The sequence below is a fragment of the Dermacentor silvarum genome, chromosome 5 (genome assembly GCF_013339745.2).
Source record: "Dermacentor silvarum isolate Dsil-2018 chromosome 5, BIME_Dsil_1.4, whole genome shotgun sequence".
In the NCBI taxonomy this organism is placed as follows: Eukaryota; Metazoa; Arthropoda; class Arachnida; order Ixodida; family Ixodidae; genus Dermacentor; species Dermacentor silvarum.
In genome coordinates, this window is record NC_051158.1 from 63247280 (window position 1) to 63271259 (window position 23980).

The following is a 23980-nucleotide window of genomic DNA, read 5'->3' on the forward strand; positions in this document are numbered from 1 at the left end:
TGTGCGCCTGGTTTTCACACTGGGCTTTTAATAGATCGCTCGTTGCTCCCTCTAAAGAAAAGCTGCGAGTAGCGCGCGCATCCAGCTACAAGACGAAGTGAGCGTCGGCTAGCGCATAAGTGGTTTGCCGCGCGCATACCGTGTAAGCACACACGAATGCCGGAAAGCACACATACAAGGGTCAGAAAACTACGCTTTATTTTCTTTTACTTTGCGATACACCTCCATACTGGCAAGCGTCGAGCGATGGCTTCTAACAACCGCAGGAAAGAGTCTTTGTAGTGGCTAGCCCGAGCGATCCGTGGCTTCCAACAAACGCACGAAAGGGTCTTTGCAGCGCACGTGGATGTTGACTGCCACCACATGCATCCCAGGTGGGACTCCAGCATCGGTGCAGTTACCCTGTAACCATCGTTGACGAAGGAGCGCTTCACTTTTTGACAATAACTTTCTTTTTTTTGCGTGTGAACGCCCGTGATGGGGTCCACAAAGTTCACGCTTTGGTTGACTGTCTACCAATGCGGATTGAGGCATAGCCCCGTTAGCATCCACTAAATTTGGGATACATTTGTATGCGGCCAATTCGTCACTACGAATAATGGTCCCCGGTTGAACATTGGCTGCAATAATGGCGCCTAGCGTCGCCGCCTTTCGTTGGTCGACTTTGAAAGTCGCAGCACCCCTCTGGTCACGCAGAACATGCCGAAGACCCATGGGCCCCCAACTTTAACACCGCCGTAATTTTGGCGGCTGGCGGAAAGTTGTCGCCCGTCATTAGGCGGCCTCGATTGTATACTTTTGCTCACCGCGAAGAAGGCACTCATCAATTTGCGCTATCTACCCGGGGTACCAAGTGGAGGTCGCGCCAGCAGCTCGTCCCTCGCGACCTAACGGGGGTAGTTCGTCCTGTCGGCGATGGTGTGCTCCTATAGAGGAAACAAGTCGCCGGTCATCTCCTTCAACAGCCATATGTCTACGCTTTTGCTCACGCAGTACGTGAGCCAAATCATTTGCCGCCTGGATAGGTGGTCGTTCGGATCGCCGAGGCGGTCCGTGTTGGCGAAGTAACGTCCTTGGCCTCTCTGACCGTGCATTGCAGCTTTACCGTGTAACTGCGAAAACTGATTTCGGCACCTGTTGCATCGTAAGGCAGCCCGGCGTCCATTCTGAGTCTTCCGGGCCAACCAACCTGCGTTGGTTGGCCCGGGTTGAACCCCAGGTGCTCGTAGGTGCCCCAGTACTCCGATGACGACGCCGGACCTGGCCTGGGGCTAGGGTGCGGTGGACGAGTAGCGCTTGAAACAGGAGAGAGCCGAAGCGATCGCACGAACTTTTCCTCTGCAGCCTAGTCACATCAGTCTGTGTTCGGAAAGCATGATATGCCCGCCACGCAGTCTCCGCAGACAAGGGCGTTCACCTAACTCGTCACACAGCCAGCGCACTGACGTTTTGGAAAGGCAAAAACGACGCTGAAACTCTACGTCGGTCATGTAGCTGAACGGGTCCAGATGGTCATATTGACGCTTGCCGCCGCTGGATGCGATGACACAGGCTGCTGCTGCCGCCACCATGCTCCCGAGTTTAACTCGAGGGGGGTTTCGCGATGTACGAGTTTGGCCCGAGTTCGCGTGTCAATCAAAACCATAGGTCACGCCCCGAGCGAGGCATGTAACTCTTGTGCGCGCCCACCACGGTTGGGCCACGCCCAACTTATTTTTCGACAACAGCGACGTGGTGCGGAACTGAGAGGCATTAACAATCTTTACCGGCGAAATAAAACACGCACAACGCACTGTCATCGGTGATGTACTCAGCACCACTATAAAAAAAAGCGTCGACTTTCGCTGCCTTATGCATATGTTTTCTTGGGCTGTGATGACCCCACAACACGGTTCATTGCCTGCGTTGTGGCTACGTAGCGCACAGCAAATAATTATCCGCACGTCACTGTAGCTGCTTGCAAGGCGTCGATGCGCCGAGGTGTACGACAATCTTGAGCAGTGCGTAGTGTTTTCCAACGACCACGTATCGCAGCTGTCATTTGAGATGGCTGCTCTGTCAATGATATAGTGCAGCAAACACGGTCAGCGGTCAGCGCAAACACACCCAGTGCAATGGCATTTTGTCATCACAAGCACGGCACACTAAACAATTGCAACACCTTCCTGCGCTCGAAGTCTAATTTCCTAACTGCACACAAGAGTCCTCACCCACCAAAATGCGATTGCTGCGCTGTCGTTACGATATCCATCTGCGATCGCTGTTAGCTCAGCAGCAGAGGCAATCGGCAAGCACATTGGAGTGAACAACACACTCAAATTCTGCGCACATGCGCACTGAGGCACCTTCAATGGGCAAGCGGTGACAAACGACGAACTGTGTCGCTGGGCAGCACGCTCGTGTTCGCAATGCATCGCGGAGACTTCGCGCACGCAGATAAACTGGTGCATTTTCATTGTGCTGCGTCACTACGGACCCAGAATACCGCACAGCCATTTTGCAGCGACAGCCGTTGCTCCCGTCTCTATGGCTAAAGTGTCGTTTCAGTTGGTAAAGCGGCGACCTTAATAGCCGCCGCAGTGAAGCACCTGCGATGAACAGCCATGCCGCAGCGCTGCGTTGCCATTCCCCTATTAGACAGGGAATGGGCAGATCGTTGTCATGGGCTGTGTTCCAATACTCGCCTAAGACGGCAAAGTAGATGGCTAAGTGGACAGCGGCCATCTTAAGTCTGGTTCCAATTCTCACGAAAGCGTCAACGTAGACAGCTTTGCGAAGACAGCATCGAAGTCAGAAACGATGCAGGCTACTTTCCTGTCCAAACAAGATGGCGGCTAAACAGGATGCTTGGAAAGCCGATAGGAAGGTTGTCTGCGCACAAGAAAACGTAGACGTGCTTTCCTACGCTCTTAATGTAAGTCACATCGTGTTTTTATAGGTTCGCAGGCGCAAGGATTTAAAATACAGAAATAATGCGTGCTTTTCTCAACTTTTTCTTGTCGCCGCGAGGTGGCGTCTCGTCGCAGACGCGTCTTCCATACGTCATCCAGACGGCTCGAAACGCGTTTCATTACATGGCCTCGAAGCTGTCTCGGCTGTCTCCTTAGCTGTCTACGTAGACAGTCTCCGATGCTGGCCAGAATTGGAACACACCCATGACTGACTTTATCGAACATAGCACTGCAGCGCCCCTGGCGACTGCTCACCGCATGAACTCCCTCGTGCGTGTGACCCTCTAGAATGTATCCGCTTGTAAGCTTTCGCCTCACTGTCGCCACTCGCGGCAAAAAAGTACAAAATTTAATAATTCATTATATGTCCGTTTGTCATCACAAATTTACAGCATTCCAAGCAAAAAAACCGATACTTTAAGAAGTAAAATGTTGGTTATTTTATTTGTTGTATTTCAAAGTATTCGATTGAGGGAAAGTATAGGTGCAAGAATGCACCGCATGTGCCCTGTTCGCATTCGACGGAGGATAGAAAGATAATGCCCGAAAAAGGAGGCACGCCCTTGACGCGCCCGAGAAAGGCGTGGGAAGCGGCTCACGGCAAGTGTGCAGATAGACAGCGGGATAGTGACAGTATTGCTAAATTGCGATAATACGTTGCTAACAATACGCGGCGCTGGCGCGTTTTGTTGCGCAGTCCTCTGTGCTTGAAGCCCGGCAGCACTGTGCCGCGCAGGGTGCGCTCATGTTGTCATACGCGGCTTTATCTCGACATTTCTTTTTGTCTGCTGTTATTGCACGTTCCTTGCTATCTTCGTTCACTGACTGCCATCGAGCAAACTCGGGTAAAACTCGGGTGAACGAGAAACTCGGCGCATCCTGCATAGCACCCCTGCACGGTGTCGGGCTTACCCGAAATCCCAGGCTCGGCCCAGCCCACGGGCCGGGCCGGGCCGGGTAGACCAGTTTTTTCACGGGCTCGGGCCGGGCTCGGGCACGGCGTGTGCTTTTTGACCCGGGCCTGGGCCCGGGCCGCGCTCGGGCTTTATGGTGGTGTGCATGTGACGTGCAGCGAGTTATTCTCGGGCGTCTAAACTCTGAAAAACATTATTTTTCGGTTTCGGGCCGGTTTCGAGTTAGGCTCGGGCCGGGCTCGGTCCTAAGGTAAAGGGGTGGTGGGCCGGGCCGGGCGGATAACGTAGATTATTTCCGGGCCCGGGCCGGGCCCGGGTCTCGCCATAAAAGCTTTGGTCGGGCTCGGGCGGGCCACCCAACTTAAAAACGGGCCCGGGCCGGACTCGGGCTGAAAAAATCGGTCCGTGCAGTGCTCTAATTCAAACGCTTAACGCGAACAACGCGGTCCCAAGCCTCCGCCGGTATGGTGGCTCCACCTAGTTAAGGCGCCGGCAAACGCAGCCTTTAAGACACAGTAAATTTTGCTGCCGCCTTAACTACATGACGCTAACATACCGACGGACGCTCCGGATCACGTTGATTGCGCTAAATTGGGCGCGTTGCAAGGAGAGCGAAAGTGACAGCCGTAGTTGCATTGTCGGCTGCTTGGCTGGGCCGAACGGCGCTAGCCATCGGCGATGGAACGCTTCGGCTTGCACGCGCGACGGCGTTCCAAGCGCGTTTCTGACGCATTCACTCAAATTACTAGGTAGTACTGTAGAAACGCTCGTCTAGCTTACGCTCTGACTTTGCTGCGTGTGCCGTGCAGGCCTGGCATTTTTTTCATACGACGTTAAGAAATATTTTATAAAGTTAAAAAAATGTACTTTCTTACACACCAAATACTCAATCATATAAGAAAAAAATATTAGCAATAAAATAATATACTTTTTTCAAGAGTAATTAGGGAGTTACACATGCTTCGCAATTTCTAGACTACTTCACGTTCACTTATAACATAAGGTTACGTATTGTTTTAGGTTGAGTAGTTCTTGCACTGATTCTTTTGCGATGCGTTCATTTATGTAAACTGCGTGATATGTGAAACTTCATCGTTGCAACCATCTGTTAGCTATAAAATGAAGCACATGAAATCATTGTCAGTTGTTATGTCCTGTATTTCTACTCCTTAAATGGCGTTCTCTTATTGCTAGCAAGATCAAAGAACAAAAACAATATAACTTGAACTGGTATCTCTTTTATCAGTTAGAATCTCAGTAAAGTCCCCAAATTTTGGGTCGGAGCATGCCGAAATAATGAAAAAAATATTGCAGTGGCGTCTATGTGAGCGCTGTCATGAAAACCAGTAGGTACACGTGCAAAATGAAACGATATTGTGCAAAAATATTGTTACTGATCAATTTGTACGGCGCCCGCATTTCAATCGGGGAGAAATGCGAAAACACCCGCGTCCGTCAATTTAGGTGCGCGATAAAGAACCCCTGATGGTCCAAATTATGCCGGAGTCCTCGACGACCATACGGCGTGCCTCATGATCGTGGTTTTGACACGTAAACACCACAATATTTTTATTTATTTATTGAGTTTGTACTTCCATAAATACGGTGATATTTTAGTAATACAAGGAGATGCAGAAAACTTGCACAAAATTAAACTATATAAGTTTACTTACACACGTGCTTGTGATCCATGAACAGCTCTGAAAATGAAATATGAGACATAATTCAATTGCTGGTGTCGTAAAGGAACATGTAATAATGTCTGTAGGGAATCAGCGAATAATATTACATATTGAGTTTGAAGTGCGTATTTTTTTTAATGCAGAGAATTTCTTGGCGAACATTTGCTACTTCGACAGTATCTATCTATCTAGCCGCCTACGTCTTCGTGCTTTCATGGTCGTTTCGTTAACTTGATATGTACCAAAACTGACATACTATGACAAGAGTATATGATGAACATAAATGATATGTCATGACATGAATGCCATGAGATGCGTGTCATGTAGGTCATGAAACAGCCGCCCTCGTCTTGGTGCTCTCATGGTCGTTTCGTGAACTTGTTAGGTACCAAAATTGGCATAGTATGACAGGAGTGTGTGGCGAACGTAAATAATAGATCATAATATAAAAGACATAACATGCGTGTCATGTAGGTCATGACAATGACCCAGGAAAAAATATTAACACTCAAAAACCACTGAAATGGGTTCGAACGTCGGTACTAACTGAAGGAAACACTAAAGGATGCTGGTAGAAATCATAGTCATGAGTATGACTCAGCATAAATGACAATGAGTCAGCGAAAAATTATTAACACTGAAAAGCCACTGAAATGGGTTCTGACGTAGGTACTAAGTGAATGAAACACTAAAGGATGGTGGTAGAAGTCATATTCATGAGCATGACTGAGCAAAAATTACAATGACTAAGCGAAAACTCATTAACGCTCAAAAACACTGAAATGAGTTCGGACGTGGGTACTAAGTGAAGGAAACACTAAAGGCTGGTGGCAGAAGTCATATTCAGGAGTATGACTAAGGCTTTCGCCCTAAGGCCTCTTAGGTGTAGTTAAAGGGACTCCTGAGGACTCATGACATGAATGTCATGACATGCGTGTCATGTAGGTCATGAAAGAGCCGCCTACGTCTTGGTGCTCTCGTGGTCGTTTCGTTAACTTGGTAGGCTCTCCGCATACTGCTTCGCATAACATCGATTGCGACAGGGCGTGGCATCTGCCGGCATTTTTTCATAGGGTCTGAAAGCCGCCAACAGCGGTCTGCTCAGGCGAATAACTTCTCAAACGGCACTGGAAAGCATCGGGAACCAATAGAGGAGCCGCCACGGGGTGAAAGGCGAAAAAATTCAATTAAGAAGCAAAGGAACGGGAAGGTGGGGAGCAAGGCTGTGCAAGGCGGCAGGGTGAGTGAGGGAGCATTCAGGTGATCTTGTAAAAGGGAAGCCTTGAGTAAAGGGAGAAGTTGCGATTTTGGTATCTCGCAACTTATGCACGCGCACGCCGTTCAGGAAAACATGGCGTATCTTACACGTGCCTGCGTAAAAAATGTCACAGTTTCGCCCTAAGGGCGAAGCAATGAATGCGATAGCAACACAGCAATGTCATACGAAGTAAGGTGAGCGGCCTTCGTAGCAATATGAATTGTAGTAAACATGAGCTGATTAAGTAAGCCGGTGTGCTGTGGCGTAAGTAGACCGACATGAAGAGAGACTCGATGACCACGAGAAGGCGCGTGTGAAACGGTGGTGTTGATGAGAAGCGCTTACCGTGGGCAGCGCGTGCGAAGGGACACACCTGTAGTGCTGCACTGCCGATCTGGGCAGCATTGCATGTGTAGCGTGCGTTGGAAAATGTGGCCCGACTATTACAAACTGAATGCACAAGCGTGGTGTGAGCGCGCACAAACAAACATGAATAGATCACACTGAATGACTGCAGCCAACGACTGTCAAAACGCTGGCAGCGAGCGCATACGCCGCGCAGCGGGCGAAGGTACGTGCGGTCTATTGCTTCAACGGAAACTGAGCGGCGAATGCACGGCGCATAAAGGTCAGAGCCGCGTGTGGAGATAAGAGACGGTGCGGTCGAACGAACGACGAGCGCGGTTGTTGGCAGCGTAGAAGTGCGCCCCCCCCCCCCCCCCCCCCCGCTCCCTCCGGCGCTGGCTTCCCGCTTCCTTGCTTGCGCGTGGGAGAGATAAGAGACTGTGCGGACGAGCGACGAGCGCGGTTGTTGGCAGAGAAGTGCCCCCCCCCCCCCTGCTCCCTCCGGCGCTGGCTTTCCGCTTCCTTGCTTGCGCGTGGGAGATTGAGTGCGTTCGCTCTCCGTGATAGCGCGCGTCCCCGCACGCTTCCGCTGGGGCATACGGCGCGCGGCGAAGATTTTATCTATACGGAACCTCACGGCGACGGCGACGGCGACGCCGACGGCAGAAATCCGGTTGAAGTGTCCATATAATTGCTATCGCAATAATAAAACGGAAACATGCACGCGGCGCCACGTGACAGTGGACTCTACAGCATTTGCTCTGCACCGGCGTAGCGAGAGGCTATATCCACGCTTTAAGAATTGCTAGCAGGTCAAAAGCGGTCAAGAGGGAAAAAATGTAGAGCCCATCCCCTGTTGAGAAAAGGGGGTAAGCGAAGGTTGTGGCAAGACGACACTGTCGCAAGCATTCTTCTTCATTTGCCCTAAACTGAGGGTTGGCGGCTCTTCGTTGACGTTTGGCCTCAACATCACGCTTTCGCAACTCGGTGTCCGCGGCGATTTGCTGACGTTTGGCCTGGATTTCGGAAACCGTCCCGCTAGAATCGGAAGACAAGCTTCGCTTACCCCCATTTTCTGGACAAGAGAAGGGCTGGTGATTTTGTCTATTTAGGTCCAAATTGTGACAAAGGTCATTCAAGGGCGCGGTACTGGTCCCCGAGCCCACAGAAGTATGAGCCGTTGATCTTGGACCCTTTCTGCACTATCACCAGGATCGGCCCACTTTTCAGCGTGACACCACCACCACCGAAACTTGCGAGCCTATAAAGCGTTGCTTAAAATATGCGCAATGGATCTTGCGAATCAAGAGGCCAAGAGCCACGTACACTGAAATATTGTATAACTTTTACAAATCAACTAACACGGCCACATTGCGACGTCGCTTGACAAACTGCTACTTCGATGTATGCAGCAGTTTATACGGGAGCGCACTTTTAGAAAGAATGAAATATTATACTCACTGTGAAGGCGCGTAATAGTAACACTGCAGTGTGCGCACCGCTCCATTCGTTAGGTTCGCATCAAATGCAGATTTGAGGCAGACGCATCGATCATTCATTCCTACTTCACTTGAAATTTTTACCAAATACATACTTGGTGTATTTTGAAGCAACTGTATGAGGGAGACGAACAAATTTAATAAAAGAGGAAGCTACAACCAAGTCGAAATAATATGGCCATCACTAACGGCCACACAAAAACTGCTCCGATACACCCAAAGTGGCAAAAGCGGTAAAAGAGCGAGCCTGGTATTCAGCGAAGAGTGTTTTGTCTGTAAATGGTTTTGAGAATTACACTAACGGTAACTTCAAGAAAAACGCTATGCTATCTATGCAAAGTCTACTTGCAAAAGTGACTTATGCGTTTTCACCGACACATTTTTTTCACAAACTGGTGTCATCAAACGCATAATTACAAAACTATTTCATTAACTTTCTGGCATAGTGATTATACGGCCAAATTAATTGCGCAGAATCACGCAACGTGGACGAAGTATCTCGAAAGAAAAAAAAATGTCATCCAATCGAATGCTACACGAAGCTACAAAGGAAACCCATCCAGGTTTCTCAGAAAGAACGCTACGCAGTTGAGGGAACATTCCTCCTGGTCCGGGATTTGAACCAGGGATGAATGCCTTTCCTGTTGGTCGCTCTACCAGCGCGAGGGCGAATTAATTGACAATTTGAAGTACAAGGACACAGAACATGGCAAATCAGTTCTGTGGAATCCGGCAAGGTAGAGGAAGCGTCATGAAAGAGGAAAATTGCCATCCACCCGAATGTAGCCAGGCGTTGCTAACGGCACTGCCAGAGGCGGCCGTTGCTACTTTTGGATTGAAGGGAGATACGGTGAGGGAAGGCGTGCTAAGAAGAGAGGTTGGTGTGTAATCACACCAAAGGAGCGAGGACAACATACAGGTACCGCGTGTTGTACTTCGGGGCTCACAGCTCGCAGAACAACAGAGAGGAGGGAACCACACTGTGGTGTGCCGCGGCGGCCTTGACAGATTGCCTGTGGCGTTTGACAGGTTTAGTCATGCCTTCCGCAACGGCGTGTCTTTCAGTACCCTTTAAAATGGATGAAGTGCCGTAAACTAGTGGTATGTAACGTCCTACTGGGGAACACCGCCAAAAGAAGGCTGGGGCAATGCGACGGGTGCGAGAGGCCGAATCAGAGGAAGCCCGTAAGGCTAGTTTGGCTGGAGCAGCTGAAGCGAAGCGTCCAAAAGGTGCTGCATAATCAGAGAAGAACTGCCAACAACGGTTAGCAGGGAATGATAAAGCGAAGTGGGCTTAGTGACATGCGTTAGACATCGTTAACTAGCCTCGTTCTGTTCTTCAGGCATCTTCTTGGTCAATTAAGGCTTGCCAAGGGTGAACGATAACGCATTTCTGTTTGACCAACTAATGAATCGACAGCTGGATTTTTTATTGATCATTCCAAAGATGCGCTTATACAGGAGACGTGGCCACTTATGTCGATCAGTGAAGCGACAGCAGTGTCTTCGGCGTCATCTTCAAGAAAGTTCTGGGCCCGAATTCACAAAAAAACTGCTTCGTCAGAATTTTTCGTAAGAAAGAATTTTAGCCAATCCAGATGCCATACATTTCATTAGTGAAGGTGGCTCGTCAATAGCAAAGCAGAAAAGCTTTGTGAATATGGCCCCTGGTTCGTAGGTAACGTGAGCAGAGAACGTCAGGCTGACATCGCAGTTTAACCTCCCAAACTGCAGTTCCAAGTTTTTCGGGCGTGTCTGCGTGGGAATGGACGGCGACACGATATCATGAAGCTGGGGTGAAGGAAAATAGCGATGTCGGAGTGACGGCGATAGACCGATAGACCGAACTGTAGGTTCAGAGGAAGGGCGTCAGCGGCAGAACAATCCTGGCGAGGGACATTGAAAGCTATAGGTTCACAGTGACGGAAATAAGCGTTGGTCTGTGACTAACTGGCCACCAACCGCAACAAAGGATGTGGCCGACCCGACAGCAGTGCAAGCAGATCAGGCTGTCGACAGAGGTGCGCCATTGAGGCCAGCTGCGGAATGTGGAGGGGAAAGATTTGCCGGGAATGAGGTGGGCCACGAGAAGAGGGCGGCACGCTGGTTACGTGCGTCAATGAGCACACGTAGTTCAGACCTACGCTTTCAAATTTCGGTCAGTCAACGGCCTCAATCATCGCAATCGTGGCTATATGAAATGTTAAGGCATCCAAGGAAAAGGTGGTCAATAGGTGGCCTCAAGCTCGCGGCGAACGATTTGAGTCATGTTGTCACCTGAAGTTGGCTGAGTGGGATGGTCCTCACAAGTCGACGTCGCAAAGGTATTGGACAGGCGCCGGATGCTGTGCATGATACGTCGGCTCTTAGCTTGTTCGTAGTGGCGACATTTTTTAATGATGGCATAAACAGTAGAGATGCTGCAGAAAACCATCAAGTTGAAGGCGTCGTCTGTGATGCCTTTTATTACGTGCGCTACTTTGTCCGTTTCAGACATGTTGTCGTCAGCTTTGCGGCAAATAGCCAGGACATCTTGTAAGTATGAGGTGTAGGACTCCGTGAGTCCCCATACACGATGACGCAAGGGCCCTTCTTGCGGCGACCCTGAACTCGAATAGGTCGCCCAGCAGTTCGCAAAGCTTTTCTTTTGAAATGTTCAAGCTTGTTATTTTGTCTGCGTAGGTTTGGTAACACTTGTTCGGCGCCGCTGATCTATAAAACGACGTTAGCAAGCATGATAGTTGGATCGCACCTGTTGTTAGTGTTGACATATTCATAAAGCTTGATCCAGTCTTTGTCGTCAGTGCCCTCCAGACAGGAAAACACACCAGGGTTGCCAGCCTCAGAGAGCATGGCGACCGGAGCAGACTCACGAGTCGTGGCCGACTCACGTGGGGTCTTATGCACGGGAGATATGGTGACCAGTGTGATGTAGTGACCGCTGCGGGGCTCCGTCCAGTGTTGCCAGGTTTGGCTATATATAGCCAAATTGGGCTACGGGAAATTTTTTTGGCATCGACGACTTGGACGAGTTGGCTATGTGGCTATATTTGGGCTACTGAAAATATGCGACTTGGCTGTGTTTGGGCTATAAGTGGCGCCCTAATCCACGCTCCACAGGTGGCTCTGATCAGGTAGGAAAATCTCGAAGGCTGTGTTTTATCTGGCTGAGCCGGCCGCGTGGCAGTGCGTGTGTGCGTGGGCGAAATGATCCCCCGCCTTTCCTTTCCACTCTGCGCCGTTATCTGAGCCGGTGGCTTTGAGCTTTGATGCACTTAAACTTACACCCTGCTTGAACGTTAGGCTCCCGATCCCCGGGCATCGGGATGAACCTGGGAGTAGTGGGTTTTTCACAGTACACTGTACTAACATGGTTATGCTCAGGAAGGGAGAGCAATAACATAGGGTAGGGGCCCTCGGGCGATCATGGTGCCAACATGAAAGAAGGGAAGCACGGGTTAATGACACGCCCCACTGTGTTCATGACCATGTCTTAATTCTGGGTGAAGTATCGCACCGGGCACAGCTTTCGACCAGGATCCTCCATGTATTTCGCGCGAAGCTTTACTGCCATTTTCCTTCTCCTGCTAGATGAATTTTTCTTGCTTAGATTAGAGATTCATTTCGATAGGTTGGACGTAAGATCCGATCCTCCTCAGAGAGTAGAAACCAAACATGGGGAAGTGGACCAAGTATGCCAGAACGTGTAAAAAAGAATGAGAGCAAGACCCCGAGCCAAAGGTGGGTTCTGGTGCTTTTACTTCTAGATGGTTTGCCCGTAACGTCACGGATGCAGATACTCATTCTGCTAATATCGAAACATGTTTGCCACGAAGACCTATCAGTACACCACGTCACATGGACTTCACCCACCGTATTTGCTTGTGAGGTGTCGTGCTGCTGGCTCGAGGACGCGGGTTTGACACCCGGCCACGGCGGCCGCATTTCGATCAAGGCGAAATGCAGGAACCCCCGTGTACTTAGGTGTACGTCAAATAACCGGAGGTGGCCAAAATTATTCCGGAGTCCCCCACTGCGTCATGCCTCCCAATCATATCGTGGTTTTGGCACGTCAAACCCCAGCAATGATTAGATGTTTTAGAATAGGGGCCTCAGACGTATTGGGGCCCCAAAGAAATAGCATCGAAGCCACTTCGCATGCGCAAGACGGAAACTGTGTTTGGGTTTAGCGTCGGGCACGCTATTTCATCGATTTAGTAGGAGCCTCAAAAGCTGCCCCAAAAGCTTTCGTCAACAAACGTGGCGGCGCCCATCGAAGCGAGGGCTGTAACCTAGCACACAACTAACTGGGCTCGATTCGTGGTAATGCGTGAAGTTCGTACGCTAGAAGTGATTGTTGTTATCGCTTTCTCCCAACTAACATGTGTTATGAAGACGGATTCATTATACGCCACTGATTCCGAATTCAATTGTCGATTTCATGGCTCGTAGCATGGCTCGTACGCGTATCACGGATTGACTTGGCTGGGGGAAGGTGCGTAAAGTTGGTTCCTTAAAACTAAGCGCAGCAAGTTGCATGCTGCTAATCGAATAAGTTCTAAACTGTAATTAAAGGCTAAAACACGAATTTCTAAATTACTTTTCTTATCATAAAATGGCATATTTTATTTTAATACTTATAACAGCTTTTCTTTGACACCGTAGTGACGCTGCAAACGCAACACGCTATCGGAAACACAAAACGTCTATATAAAAACTGTTCACACCTGCATGCCCCAACGCTAACACCCGCAAAGCTCTTTGGGGCCCCAAACTTTAGGAGCCCCTATTCGAAAACTTTATTAGCCATCAACATGGTTTACTTTTTGACAGTAACCGATTTTCACAGCACACCACTGCTATGAATTTGTTGTTTAACATTGCCCTTTGTGCACCATCGCGGCTTTTGCCATTTCGAGCGAGTTCGTTCGGGGCGTGCTCGTCGCCGAAAGCGACTGCGCGCTTCTTACACTAGTGTGCCGGTTTGCGCAAGTAATCTCTTAAAGCTCCGGTTACACCGATTCAGACAGTGAGTGGCATCTGTTACCTGTCCCTTTTCGTAACGCACGTTCTTGGCGTGCTAGAGACTTAAGATGACGGCCAGGTTGATGTAAATTGACACTATATAGGTAGTGTGTGTCCCAGCTAATCCGGCCCAAGCTAATTGAAAAACAGAAACAAAAATAACAATAAAACAAGATAGAACGATGCGACAAATAACTCGAGGTATCATAGCACGAAAGACTTGTTTTAGCTCATCAAAAAAGAAGCAGACAGCACGTCGCCGTCGCTGATCGCTGGACAGCTGAACTTCTACGCCGTAGCCAGAGATAACGTGAGAGATCGATGACGCTGAACATTATTTTGTGTTCACGACAGCTAAAAAGCAGAGTTCGTAGTTCATATTACTGTAAATAACTAAAAATATTAACTTAGTACTATCTGTAATAAAATAAAAGCACTGATTTCGCCCTCTGCAGCGATTCGCTGGAACTTAAGAGCTTCCGGGGCCAACCTAAAAGTGTCCTGTGCAAGCATGATGTCGCTGTTGGTGATGTAAAGGGCCGACCGTCACGGCGGCACGGACATTTTGTTACGACGGGTTGTGCAAAAAAAGATTGCCGTAGTCGAATGTGAAAATCTACACACAAATAAAATTGCAAATAAAAATGGCTATATTTGGCTACGAAATATTTTGCACTTTTTTTCTGTTTGGTTACATTTGGGCTACAACTTCTATAGCTTTTAGCTACGCCGCCTCGTCGGACCTGGCAACACTGGCTCCGTCGTGAGGACGGCGATTGCAAAACTCCGCCAAAAAGTTACATGTGGAGATACGGACACAAACGAGACTAATTACGGTGTATTTAAAAGAGCAGTGCAGCCAGAAACAAAGAGCGAATCCAGCTCGGGCCTAGCCCCGATGCCCGTCTTCATCTTCCCTTGCGCCCGTCTCTTGCCAAGGTCTCATAGCGTCTGTTGTATTGCAACAATATTGTCGCGGCTCACCGTAGACAAGAGCGGAGATATAATGGGAATAATTAGAACAAGGGCTACGTTCAAGCTTCTTCTCTAGCACTTCGCTCGTATGCTGGGGGTCGTTGTCTTTGTCGTTAGCACTATACACCGTGTTATTTCCATTTTTGCAACCAATGAACAATTTTTGAATTCTAGGGAAAAAAAGAGCTCTGCAGTTTTGATGTTCTTGAGACCTGTACTGATGGCTGTGTCCACGTTATTGTTTCATTACTGAATTCACGTCTTCATTCTACTGTGATGAAATGTTTTCTTCGCGTGTGTGCCACATCCGGTATATAACGTGGTGCTGGGCAACATAAAAGTGGCGGGAACTGGTGACTTACCGCCGATAATTTGGCACCAGGAAACTCAGCCTCCAGCACAGGAGTGAAAAGGAAGATATGTACCCAGGGAAAAGTACTTACGAAATTGGACATGCGACCAGACGAATCACATGGGAGTCACACAATCGACAAGCCAACCCATGAAACGAGGAATAGAAGATTTGGCGCATGGCCGATTGATGCCATGGCAAAATCTTTGTGCATTTCCTAGGGCGCTATAAGAAAAAGCAATTCCAAAGTGTTTCTATTCCTATGCTGCAATCCGGCGTCCACTATAAGTAAAAAAAAATAGGTTCGCTCTGGTATTGGCGACTTGGAGCTGCCAGGGAGCATGTATTTATTTGCGTACAGCATTTTTTTTTCTTGCATGGCAGTGTAACGTTATCGAGATTTTTTTGCATGTATAAGGCATTGCTCTGCCCACTCTTCTTCCCTGATGATCCGTTTTAGCAGCATGTTTAAGCTTTCGTTGCACACTGCGGTGATTTTCTATCAGCCACCGCAAGCTAAGCAAAAGGAAGCGGACCAATCGCAGGCGCTGGCACTACTCTCCTCAGACGGTTATCCATTTTCACTACGCTGGCTCAGCCTCACCAAAACACTGTCTTCTTCACCGTGCTCCTCGCCTCTTGTCATTCAATTAGATAAGAAAACCCACCCGACGTAGGCAGTGCCATTCGCTTTGACAGCAAACAAAAGCGACCTCCTATAAACGAGTAGAGCGTTTGATTGCGCTCTTCTAACAGCGCGGTGGGCTACCGCGTAATGTTTGTTCCGGTGGTTACGTAAATGTGACGTCAGGAAAATAAAATTAAAACTGATTGGAGTAGTTTTAGGCTATAACGCCCCGGGATTCCTACACTACAGGTGCTGTCTTAATTGAGAAGTACTGTTGGTAGAAGCTCCTTTAAGCCTTTGAGATAAAAACAGAGAAATTATAAGACCCTATGACATTGATTTGAAGTTCTGAGAGAACGACATAGGAAGAATGGTCACAAGATCCAATTCGGTTAGACAAGGGAGCTTCTTTCCGCAAGCGTAAATTACCATCACCAAAAAGCAATACAAGACAGTCGTAGAGAATGAGAAGGTACTTCAACGTACCAACACAGATTCTACTACTGGCCATGAAGCGGCAGCTGGAAGAGTAAACAGAGTTGTCGTGGATTTTTAACAGCCTGCGATTCAATTGGAGACAAGGCGCTTATCGAAATCATGCAACAGTATTGAAAAGGCGGTACCGTGGCACCTGGTAAGACGTGTTCTTCTGCGAAGCGTGTGACTGACCGCATACCAGTTTTTTGAGTAGACCATGGTTTTTCAAACCTGCGACGTATACACACACTTGTGATACAGCATCCGTTATATGTATAAATATATTGAATGATACATTGCGTACTCAGGGGTGGAAGCAGGCTCCAACGTTTTGGTTCAGGGCTGGGAGCAGCAAATTTGCCGTTTTGGAGCAGCCAATAACTATTTCGGAGCAGCATCACAGCAAAAAAATTTGTAGTTTTGTAGTAGAGAATACTAGTTTTTGAGCGGGTTGCCATCCTAATGACATCTAAATTACCAAACTTTTGCTTTCATCAAATACAAATTCTAAGTGAGAAAACTTTATGTGCCAAGGGGAAATTTCTTTGGAACATTCTATCGTCTTCTTGCCGAGCAACTTAAAAAACAAATGTAATTAACCTGCAACTGTAGGAAAATAACGGTAATTAAGGTTATAGCAACAATCCGGACGAAAGCACAACACAATAGCAATAAAAATCTATGTATGAGCGTAACAGGCATAAAATACATACAAAAACCACTACTTGCACTTTAGAATAAAGAAAAAGGTACAAAGCAGCTCTAAAAGTAGCACATGTAAATCACATGACATGTAAAGCTAGATTGTAGTTTATCAACAAATACTGCGAAAAAGGAACACTGCCACACAACACTAGCACTGTGTCCACAGTGCTTTGTCTGTCATACTTTATGTGTCAGCTATGTGTCAGTCTAAAGAACAAATGTCACTTAAAATGTATTCTCTAAACAAGACATGTCTCTGAGTGAAATATAACACATCTGATTAACTACATAATTATTACAAGTTGAAAATGGTACTTTCAGGTACAAGGCACTATAAGTAGCCAATAAATTACGAGCGTAAATGCAAACATAAGATATGCGCAAGCACAGCTGGCTACTGAGTCCCATGATCATCGTGGCACAAAACTGCGTCCATATTTAAAACGACGCAGCTCAGAATACAAAATTGGTTGTGGCATAACTCAGTTATGCCTGGGTGAGCGTAGCGAGAGGTACGGTTAAGGTTATTGTTTAGCTTGGTGTTTCATTCCGTCGTTGATCCGCGGCCCTGGCACGAGATGCCGAACTAGGCGACGAACCAACCTCATCTGAATTTTTATTTATTTTTTCTCTCTCTCCTTTCGCATCCCTTTACGCCTCCCGCGGTACAGGGTAGCCAACCGGAGATAACCTCTGGTTAACCTCCCTGTCTTTCCTTTACCTTTTTTTTTCTCTCTCTGTCTCGTCTGCATGCACTCGCCGGGCCGCTTCGTACTTACGACGCTTCTCGAGGCGTGCGGCTCGTTCTTCCTTCGTCTCCTCGGCTCGCTGCCTCCTCTTGGATTCGTTCCGACGACGAAGCCTGGCTTCTTTCAGTCTCTCCGACTCACTTTCCATACCTGCCGACGAATCCCACCGAGCCGCCCCTTCTATTGATCCTTTTCGCGGCGATCCCATGGGCGCTGCCATGTTTGATCACGTGGTGACGCGTTCATTGCTTGCTTCAACAGCCTCCGTTGCCTCCTTGTTTACAATGGAAGTGTATGACGCCGGCGCGGCTTAGAAAACCTCTGCTTTCGGAGATATCATAGACATTGACTAGGTGGACGACACGAAGCTTTGATCACAGCTTCAGAGAACATGCAAAAGCGCTTTCGGAGCTGATTAAGCTATGTCCAAACAGCGCAAGCAGCGTATATGGTATGGTGCTTGTTCTAAAAGCTGGGCGAAATATGTATTCCAAGCTATCCAAGCTTTCCGATTATGAATTCAGTCAGGATTAGTGTGTTTTGCTATTTGTTCTTTATTCGGCAAATATTTTGAAGCAATCGCTTGTCAGTTTCTGACTCAGTGAAGTTCCTCGGTGCTGCCATTATCTAATTATTTTCTGCTTAGTCGCTCGCGGGTGTGCTCAGTTCCGATAGATTTGTTCATGCTGCGCACAAGGCTTGAAACGTAGCTGTTTTGTACATTGTAATACCTTGTAGCAAATATATATTACAGCTAGTAACTCGCTTACTCTTGTGGACCCTCACGAAACATTCAGCCTCGACCATTCGTGCGCCATAGGTGTAGTCCGTCATTTATTGTGCGTATACATTGCGCATATATTCAAGTGTGGGCCCATTCACTTATTCTTGATACGTCGGCGGTAGAGTGGGCGTAAGTTTTCCTGCCACTTGGGACAGATGTGTATAGATAACGTGCGCAAAACTTACTATGACAGGAAGCGGCGCTATTCCTTTGTCATTGTTTAACGAGTGGTACTCATTCTTGCCGACGTTCTGGGGATGAAGCCCTTTCTTTGAAGGTTTGCGATACAAGGCTGGCGGATGAGCGAATTTCTGTATCCTCGAGGAATGCCGTACATCACGAAGTGCCGGTAACACGTTCGGACAGTTGCAGCAGCGGTCCGCGAACTTGGCCACACAGATTCGTTCTATTCCTTAACATGCCAGTCACTATTTTTGCAGCCAACTACTGCACACGTCTTCAATCCACATGATTCAATCTAGCATGATTAGAGCACAGTGTGTTAGCGAAAATTCAGTTGCATTTCCGACAGCTGATTGCACAGAAGCAAGGTAGAAGCGGCAATGGTTTCGTATTCGTGCGCGGTCGCTGTGGAGAGGTATGGCGCGTAAAGTCCCTTGATGTAGGAAAGTACCGCCACTCTTTGTACTCTGCCGCCGGCGCGCAACCTCCTCGCCTCCTCCTCGCCCCTCGCGAGTCCCCTCCGCGGCAGACAGTCTTGCGCCCGTTTTCCTGCACGATGATTAGTCTCCCTGCCGTTGCCCTTGGAAACGAGCGGAGCTTGCGTTTTGCTTGTGTTTTGCTTTTTCGTTCGCGCCATTTTGCGCTTCAGCTCGGCTGCCTCGGCGTATAGAGAACGTCGCACGCTAACATTGCACGCTGTTTCGTGCACTGTCTGCTGGCGCTATGCCGTGCTGCTGCCCATATAACTGCAGTGTGATGATGGCTATGCAGTTTTTACGATACCGCAAGGAAAGCGTGATGGCTTGCGCAAGAAGCAGTGGCTGCACAACATTGGCCGGAAGAACTTTGTTCCGACAAGGAACAGTGTTGTTTGCGAGGTAAGGCGCCTTTCTTATTGCTCGTATCAAAGCATCCCCTAATGCTGCATTTTTTCGATTCTTCCGGCCTGCTCATTAGCGTTTTTTGCTGCGGCAATTTGTACGTTGCATAAAAATGGGGTTCTCCTCAGAATGCTGAATATTCTGCTGGGACTCCATCACCTCGCACGTCGTCAACTCTTATTCAATCGGAAATTGCATATTTGTACACTAGCATTGTTTCTCATTCTGAATATTATATGATACTCTTCTACGTTATCTGTATCTTGTCAATTAACGTTTATAGCGCGTGCATGAAAATAAATCATCTTACTGAATATTCTTTTTGTTTTTTGTATGATAATTGTTTTTCTGATGTATAATCAAAATCACAATTTTAACTGTCCTACTGCATAATTTAACGGTATGTTCGTGTGAACTATCAAAACACCGTTTTCAGAGGCGTTTCTTTTGCGTAAAAATATAGAATGCCTTCTCCCATAGGTATACCGAGTATTTTTTAACCTTCATTGACACCGACACCTAAAGAATAATCTGTAAGTACCTTTCCTCTGATTCTGTTATTGTGGGTGATGAGTGGCTGCCGGCACCGCTTCATCACACTGAAATTGCGCAACCCTCCTATTTAATGCAGAAACCACAGCGCAAAAGCTACTTTGACATTGAGACAAACACATGGGCGGACTATGCTCTCGCCAGTAATTCATTATAAGAAGGCACGCTGAATATATTACATGCGGTGCACATGCGCGCACATGCAAGAAAAAACTGCCAAACACAGAGCGATTTGCCACAAACAATACTAGATCAGATGCAAAAAGTAAAGCAGCGTATCATGCGGCGGAAAAAATAACTGTAGTATAGAACCCGCCTCAAAGCTCCTTTTACATCAGTGTGTGTCATTCATACGGCTTTAAGATGAAACCAACCTCCTCGTAAACGTTGCCTTCAGCATTCTACATGCTGTTATCACCATTTTTCAAAATATTCTATGCCACTGAGGCGCGCAACTGGCCCAAAATAATGCGCCTCCATCGAATTCTGCGGCCCGTACGCGGGAGCCCAGGCGCAATAGCGTGCCGTCGGGCGAGGAGAATTGAGGAGGAAAGCGCGCGCGCGGAGGAGAGTGTCGCTACTTTCAAGATCAAGGGGCTTTATTGGCGCGCCGCCGTGAGCGCCATCTCGTTTCTCTAAAACAAACTGCTCTGCAAAAAGGCCGGCTCCTCCGGCTATGCAACGCCGGCAATGCCGATGCAACGCTGGCGATTGCTAGGCAACGGCTCAGCTCGCGGTTTCACCAGCTCCTCCTCTCACGTCATGCCACACGGCGCGGCGAGCGGCGCTGCCAGCTGCGGCGGTTGCTAGGCAACGGCTCAGCTCGCGGTGAGGCCACCGACAGCAAAACGCCGAGAATACGGCCAATGTAGCTCTTGCTACAATATCACAACCATAAGGCGGAAGGCAATACAGTCAACGTCCGATTTTTCTAACTCCTTAGAGGCCGTGAAAGTGTCCTAAAAATCAGCCAGTCCGAAACAATGAATGCATGCATTTTCTGTCGCAAAGGGCTCACATCGCCACAGGTGATGATGATGATGATTATTGTGGTTTATTGGCGCAAGGGCCAGATGTGGCCAAAGAGCGCCAAGACGATGGTAATGACTTGTTATGATGATTTGTAGGGTTTATTGGCGCAAGGGCCAGATGTGGCCAAAGAGCGCCAAGTCGATGATCTGTGCTTCTCAATGATATACGAGTTAAATGCGAGTATATAATACATGGCTGTATAGAGGCCTAAAAAACATTCGCTGAAAAGTTTAAAATATAGATATGATGCAATGTGGCTGTAAAAGGGCCACAAACTTACTCGCTCTAAAGTGCGTAAAATACAAGTATATACACATTAAAATGACAGTGATTGATCGTGTCTGCGATGCCAATAGATGTTTCACGACATAGGAATGATCAGTAAAATATGTAGTGACTAGCACTAGTGCCTCAGCAAGGCCTTGAAGGCAAGGGCTGGGAGGCACGTGCTCTAGAAAATGGTTTCATTGCAGCTACGACCTCCAGGTGGAGGCCATGCTACAAGTAGCCTGGCCAAATTACAGTTAAGGTGTCAGTTTCAGTTAAAAAGTCTAGTACGGTTTGAAAAGTAAAAAAGGGTTCGTTGCTCAGAAAGAATGCTGGGTGTAACGGTATGTGTTGGAGATAAGCAGAGGGGAAGTACTTTTTCCTTTCTGTCTCTATTTCAGTGCATTGGATAAGGACATGAATAACTGTAAGCCTGTTGCCACATTTGGTGCATGTCGGAGGTTCGCTTCCTGTCAGGAGGTAGGAATGAGTGGCGTAAGTATGTCCTATTCTTAATCTACAAAGAAGCACTTCCTTATGTCTTGCTGTTCTTTCAGATATCCAGTTCCCTAATTTTGGTTTGATAACGTGTAGCTTATTCACTACTGCATTATCCCATTGGTCCTGCCAGTACTTCCTCAGTTTATGGCGTAAGAAGGGCTTAAGTTCTGTTGCTGGTATGGGTTTATTCATATCCGTTTCATTAAAAGCGACTGACGTTGCATTTTCGTCAGCAGCTACATTACCTTTTATGCCCCTATGACCAGGTACCCAACATATGACGATATTTTGGTTGTACATTAAGGCTAAGCATAGTTCTGTGTATAGTTCATTAAAAACAGGGTTCTTATGTTTTCGAAAACTCATTAAGGCCCTTACTACGCTTAATGAATCTGTGAAGATGATGGCTTTATTTAGATTGCTTTGTTTGATGTGCTTTACAGCTGAGAGTATCGCGTACGCTTCAGCCATGAAAATACTTGTGTTGGGATTTAGAGAACCGGAGGTGGAAAAAAATGGCCCAAGAGCTGCATACGCGACACCAGCAGATGATTTGGAAGCATCTGTATAAAACTCGGCACAGCAATACTTTGCTTGGAGTTCGAGGAAATGCGATTGTATGTGTGTCTCAGGTGCATATTTCGTTATTTTGACAAAAGAGATATCGCACTCCATGGTCTGCCATTCCCAAGGCGGTGGTAGGCGAGTGGGAGGCATTAGAATATTTTCTTGGAGGTGAATATCTGTTTCTTGTGCCATTGCTTCCAAGCGCAGGCTCAAAGGAGTTCTAATAAGTGAGCGGTTGTGGTAAAGTCTGGCAGAGGACAGGTCGCTAACGATGGAATGACATGGGTGCTCGGTGTCTGATTTTACCTTAGTGTAGTATGAAAAACTTAAGAATGTTCTGCGTAGGTGTAAGGACCATTCGTTGGACTCGACGTACAGGCTTTCAACAGGGCTCGTTCTAAAGGCACCTGTTGCGAGTCTTATACCGAGGTTGTGGACTGGGTCGAGCATCTTTAGCGCACTCTGAGTTGCGGAATGGTACACCACGGCTCCGTAGTCGAGGCGTGATTGTACGAGACTCTTATACAGTCTAAGCAAACACTTCCTGTCACTGCCCCAGGTTGTTCGAGAGAGCAGCTTGAGGAGGTTCATGGTCTTCAGGCACTTTTCTTTAAGATACTGTCACGTAGTAGTGACGCTGAAGAAAGCAGTCGTAAAACTGTGTACGACGAAACTGGTTGTTTATTGGGCGAACCTGTGCCCACAAAAGCAAGGTACACTCAAAGCACAACGATAGCGGCGAACACAGTCGGCGATCGTCGAAAATCTGATCAGCGGCGAAACGCGTCGGCTTTTATACCTGAGTCATCGAAGGTTCCAGATTAATCCCTGATTCCCGCGTGTCTTCCAGAAAGTTCTAGACAATTCGCGTCGCTCATACAATCAGATTACATGGGCGTCGGTGACCACAGACGACGGATAGAAGCATCGATAACGTCCGAGAAGCTTCCAATGCAGGCGCGTCCTGCGCCGAGCGATAACGTTTAACATTTGTCAGCCAATGTTGAAAGCGGCCACCAGTGAAAGATAAACATGTGTACGTGTCAATACCCTCCCCTTAAAAAGCATCGTCCCGATGCTACAAACAAACACGAAAGCGAAAACAAAACCATGCGTAATAAACAAAATAACAAAAAACAATAACAAAATAACAAAGTACCTAAGTTTGTCAGCGGGCGTAGAAAGGCTTAAGACGCACCACGTGGATGACTTCAGGTCGTGCCCGGCGCCGCTGTGATTGCGAAATGCCGTCTGGCACGACCTCATAGTCCAGTGCGCCAATACGTCGGGTGATCTTATATGGTCCGAAATAGCGACGTAACAGCTTCTCGCTAAGTCCTCGTCGGCGTATCGGAGTCCAGACCCAAACACGGTCACCGGGCTGGTACTCGACGTAGCGTCGTCGAAGGTTGTAGTGTCGGCTGTCGGTCCTCTGCTGGTTCTTGATGCGCAGTCTGGCGAGCTGTCGACCTTCTTCGGCACGCTGCAAATAAGTGGCAACGTCGAGATTTTCTTCGTCAGCGACGTCTGGTAGCATGGCGTCAAGCGTCGTTGCCGGGTTCCTTCCGTAGACCAGGTTGAACGGCGCCATGTGCGTCGTTTCTTGCACGGCCGTGTTGTATGCGAAGGTCACGTACGGAAGGATGGCATCCC

At 48.0% G+C, this 23980-nt stretch overlaps 1 protein-coding gene across 1 annotated transcript in view; it reads right to left on the reverse strand.

Annotated features, from left to right (window-relative positions):
* The window catches only part of LOC125945650 (uncharacterized), a 58438-nt gene extending 43225 nt beyond the window's left edge, over positions 1-15213 (reverse strand). Inside the window, exons 1-2 of the mRNA XM_049667858.1 lie at positions 15093-15213; positions 5539-5565 (exon numbers count right to left, since the gene is read on the reverse strand). Coding sequence (XP_049523815.1) covers positions 5539-5565; positions 15093-15181 — 116 coding nt within the window. The 5' untranslated portion in view covers positions 15182-15213. The remainder of the gene's footprint in view (positions 1-5538; positions 5566-15092) is intronic.
* Between the last annotated feature and the right edge of the window lie 8767 nt (positions 15214-23980).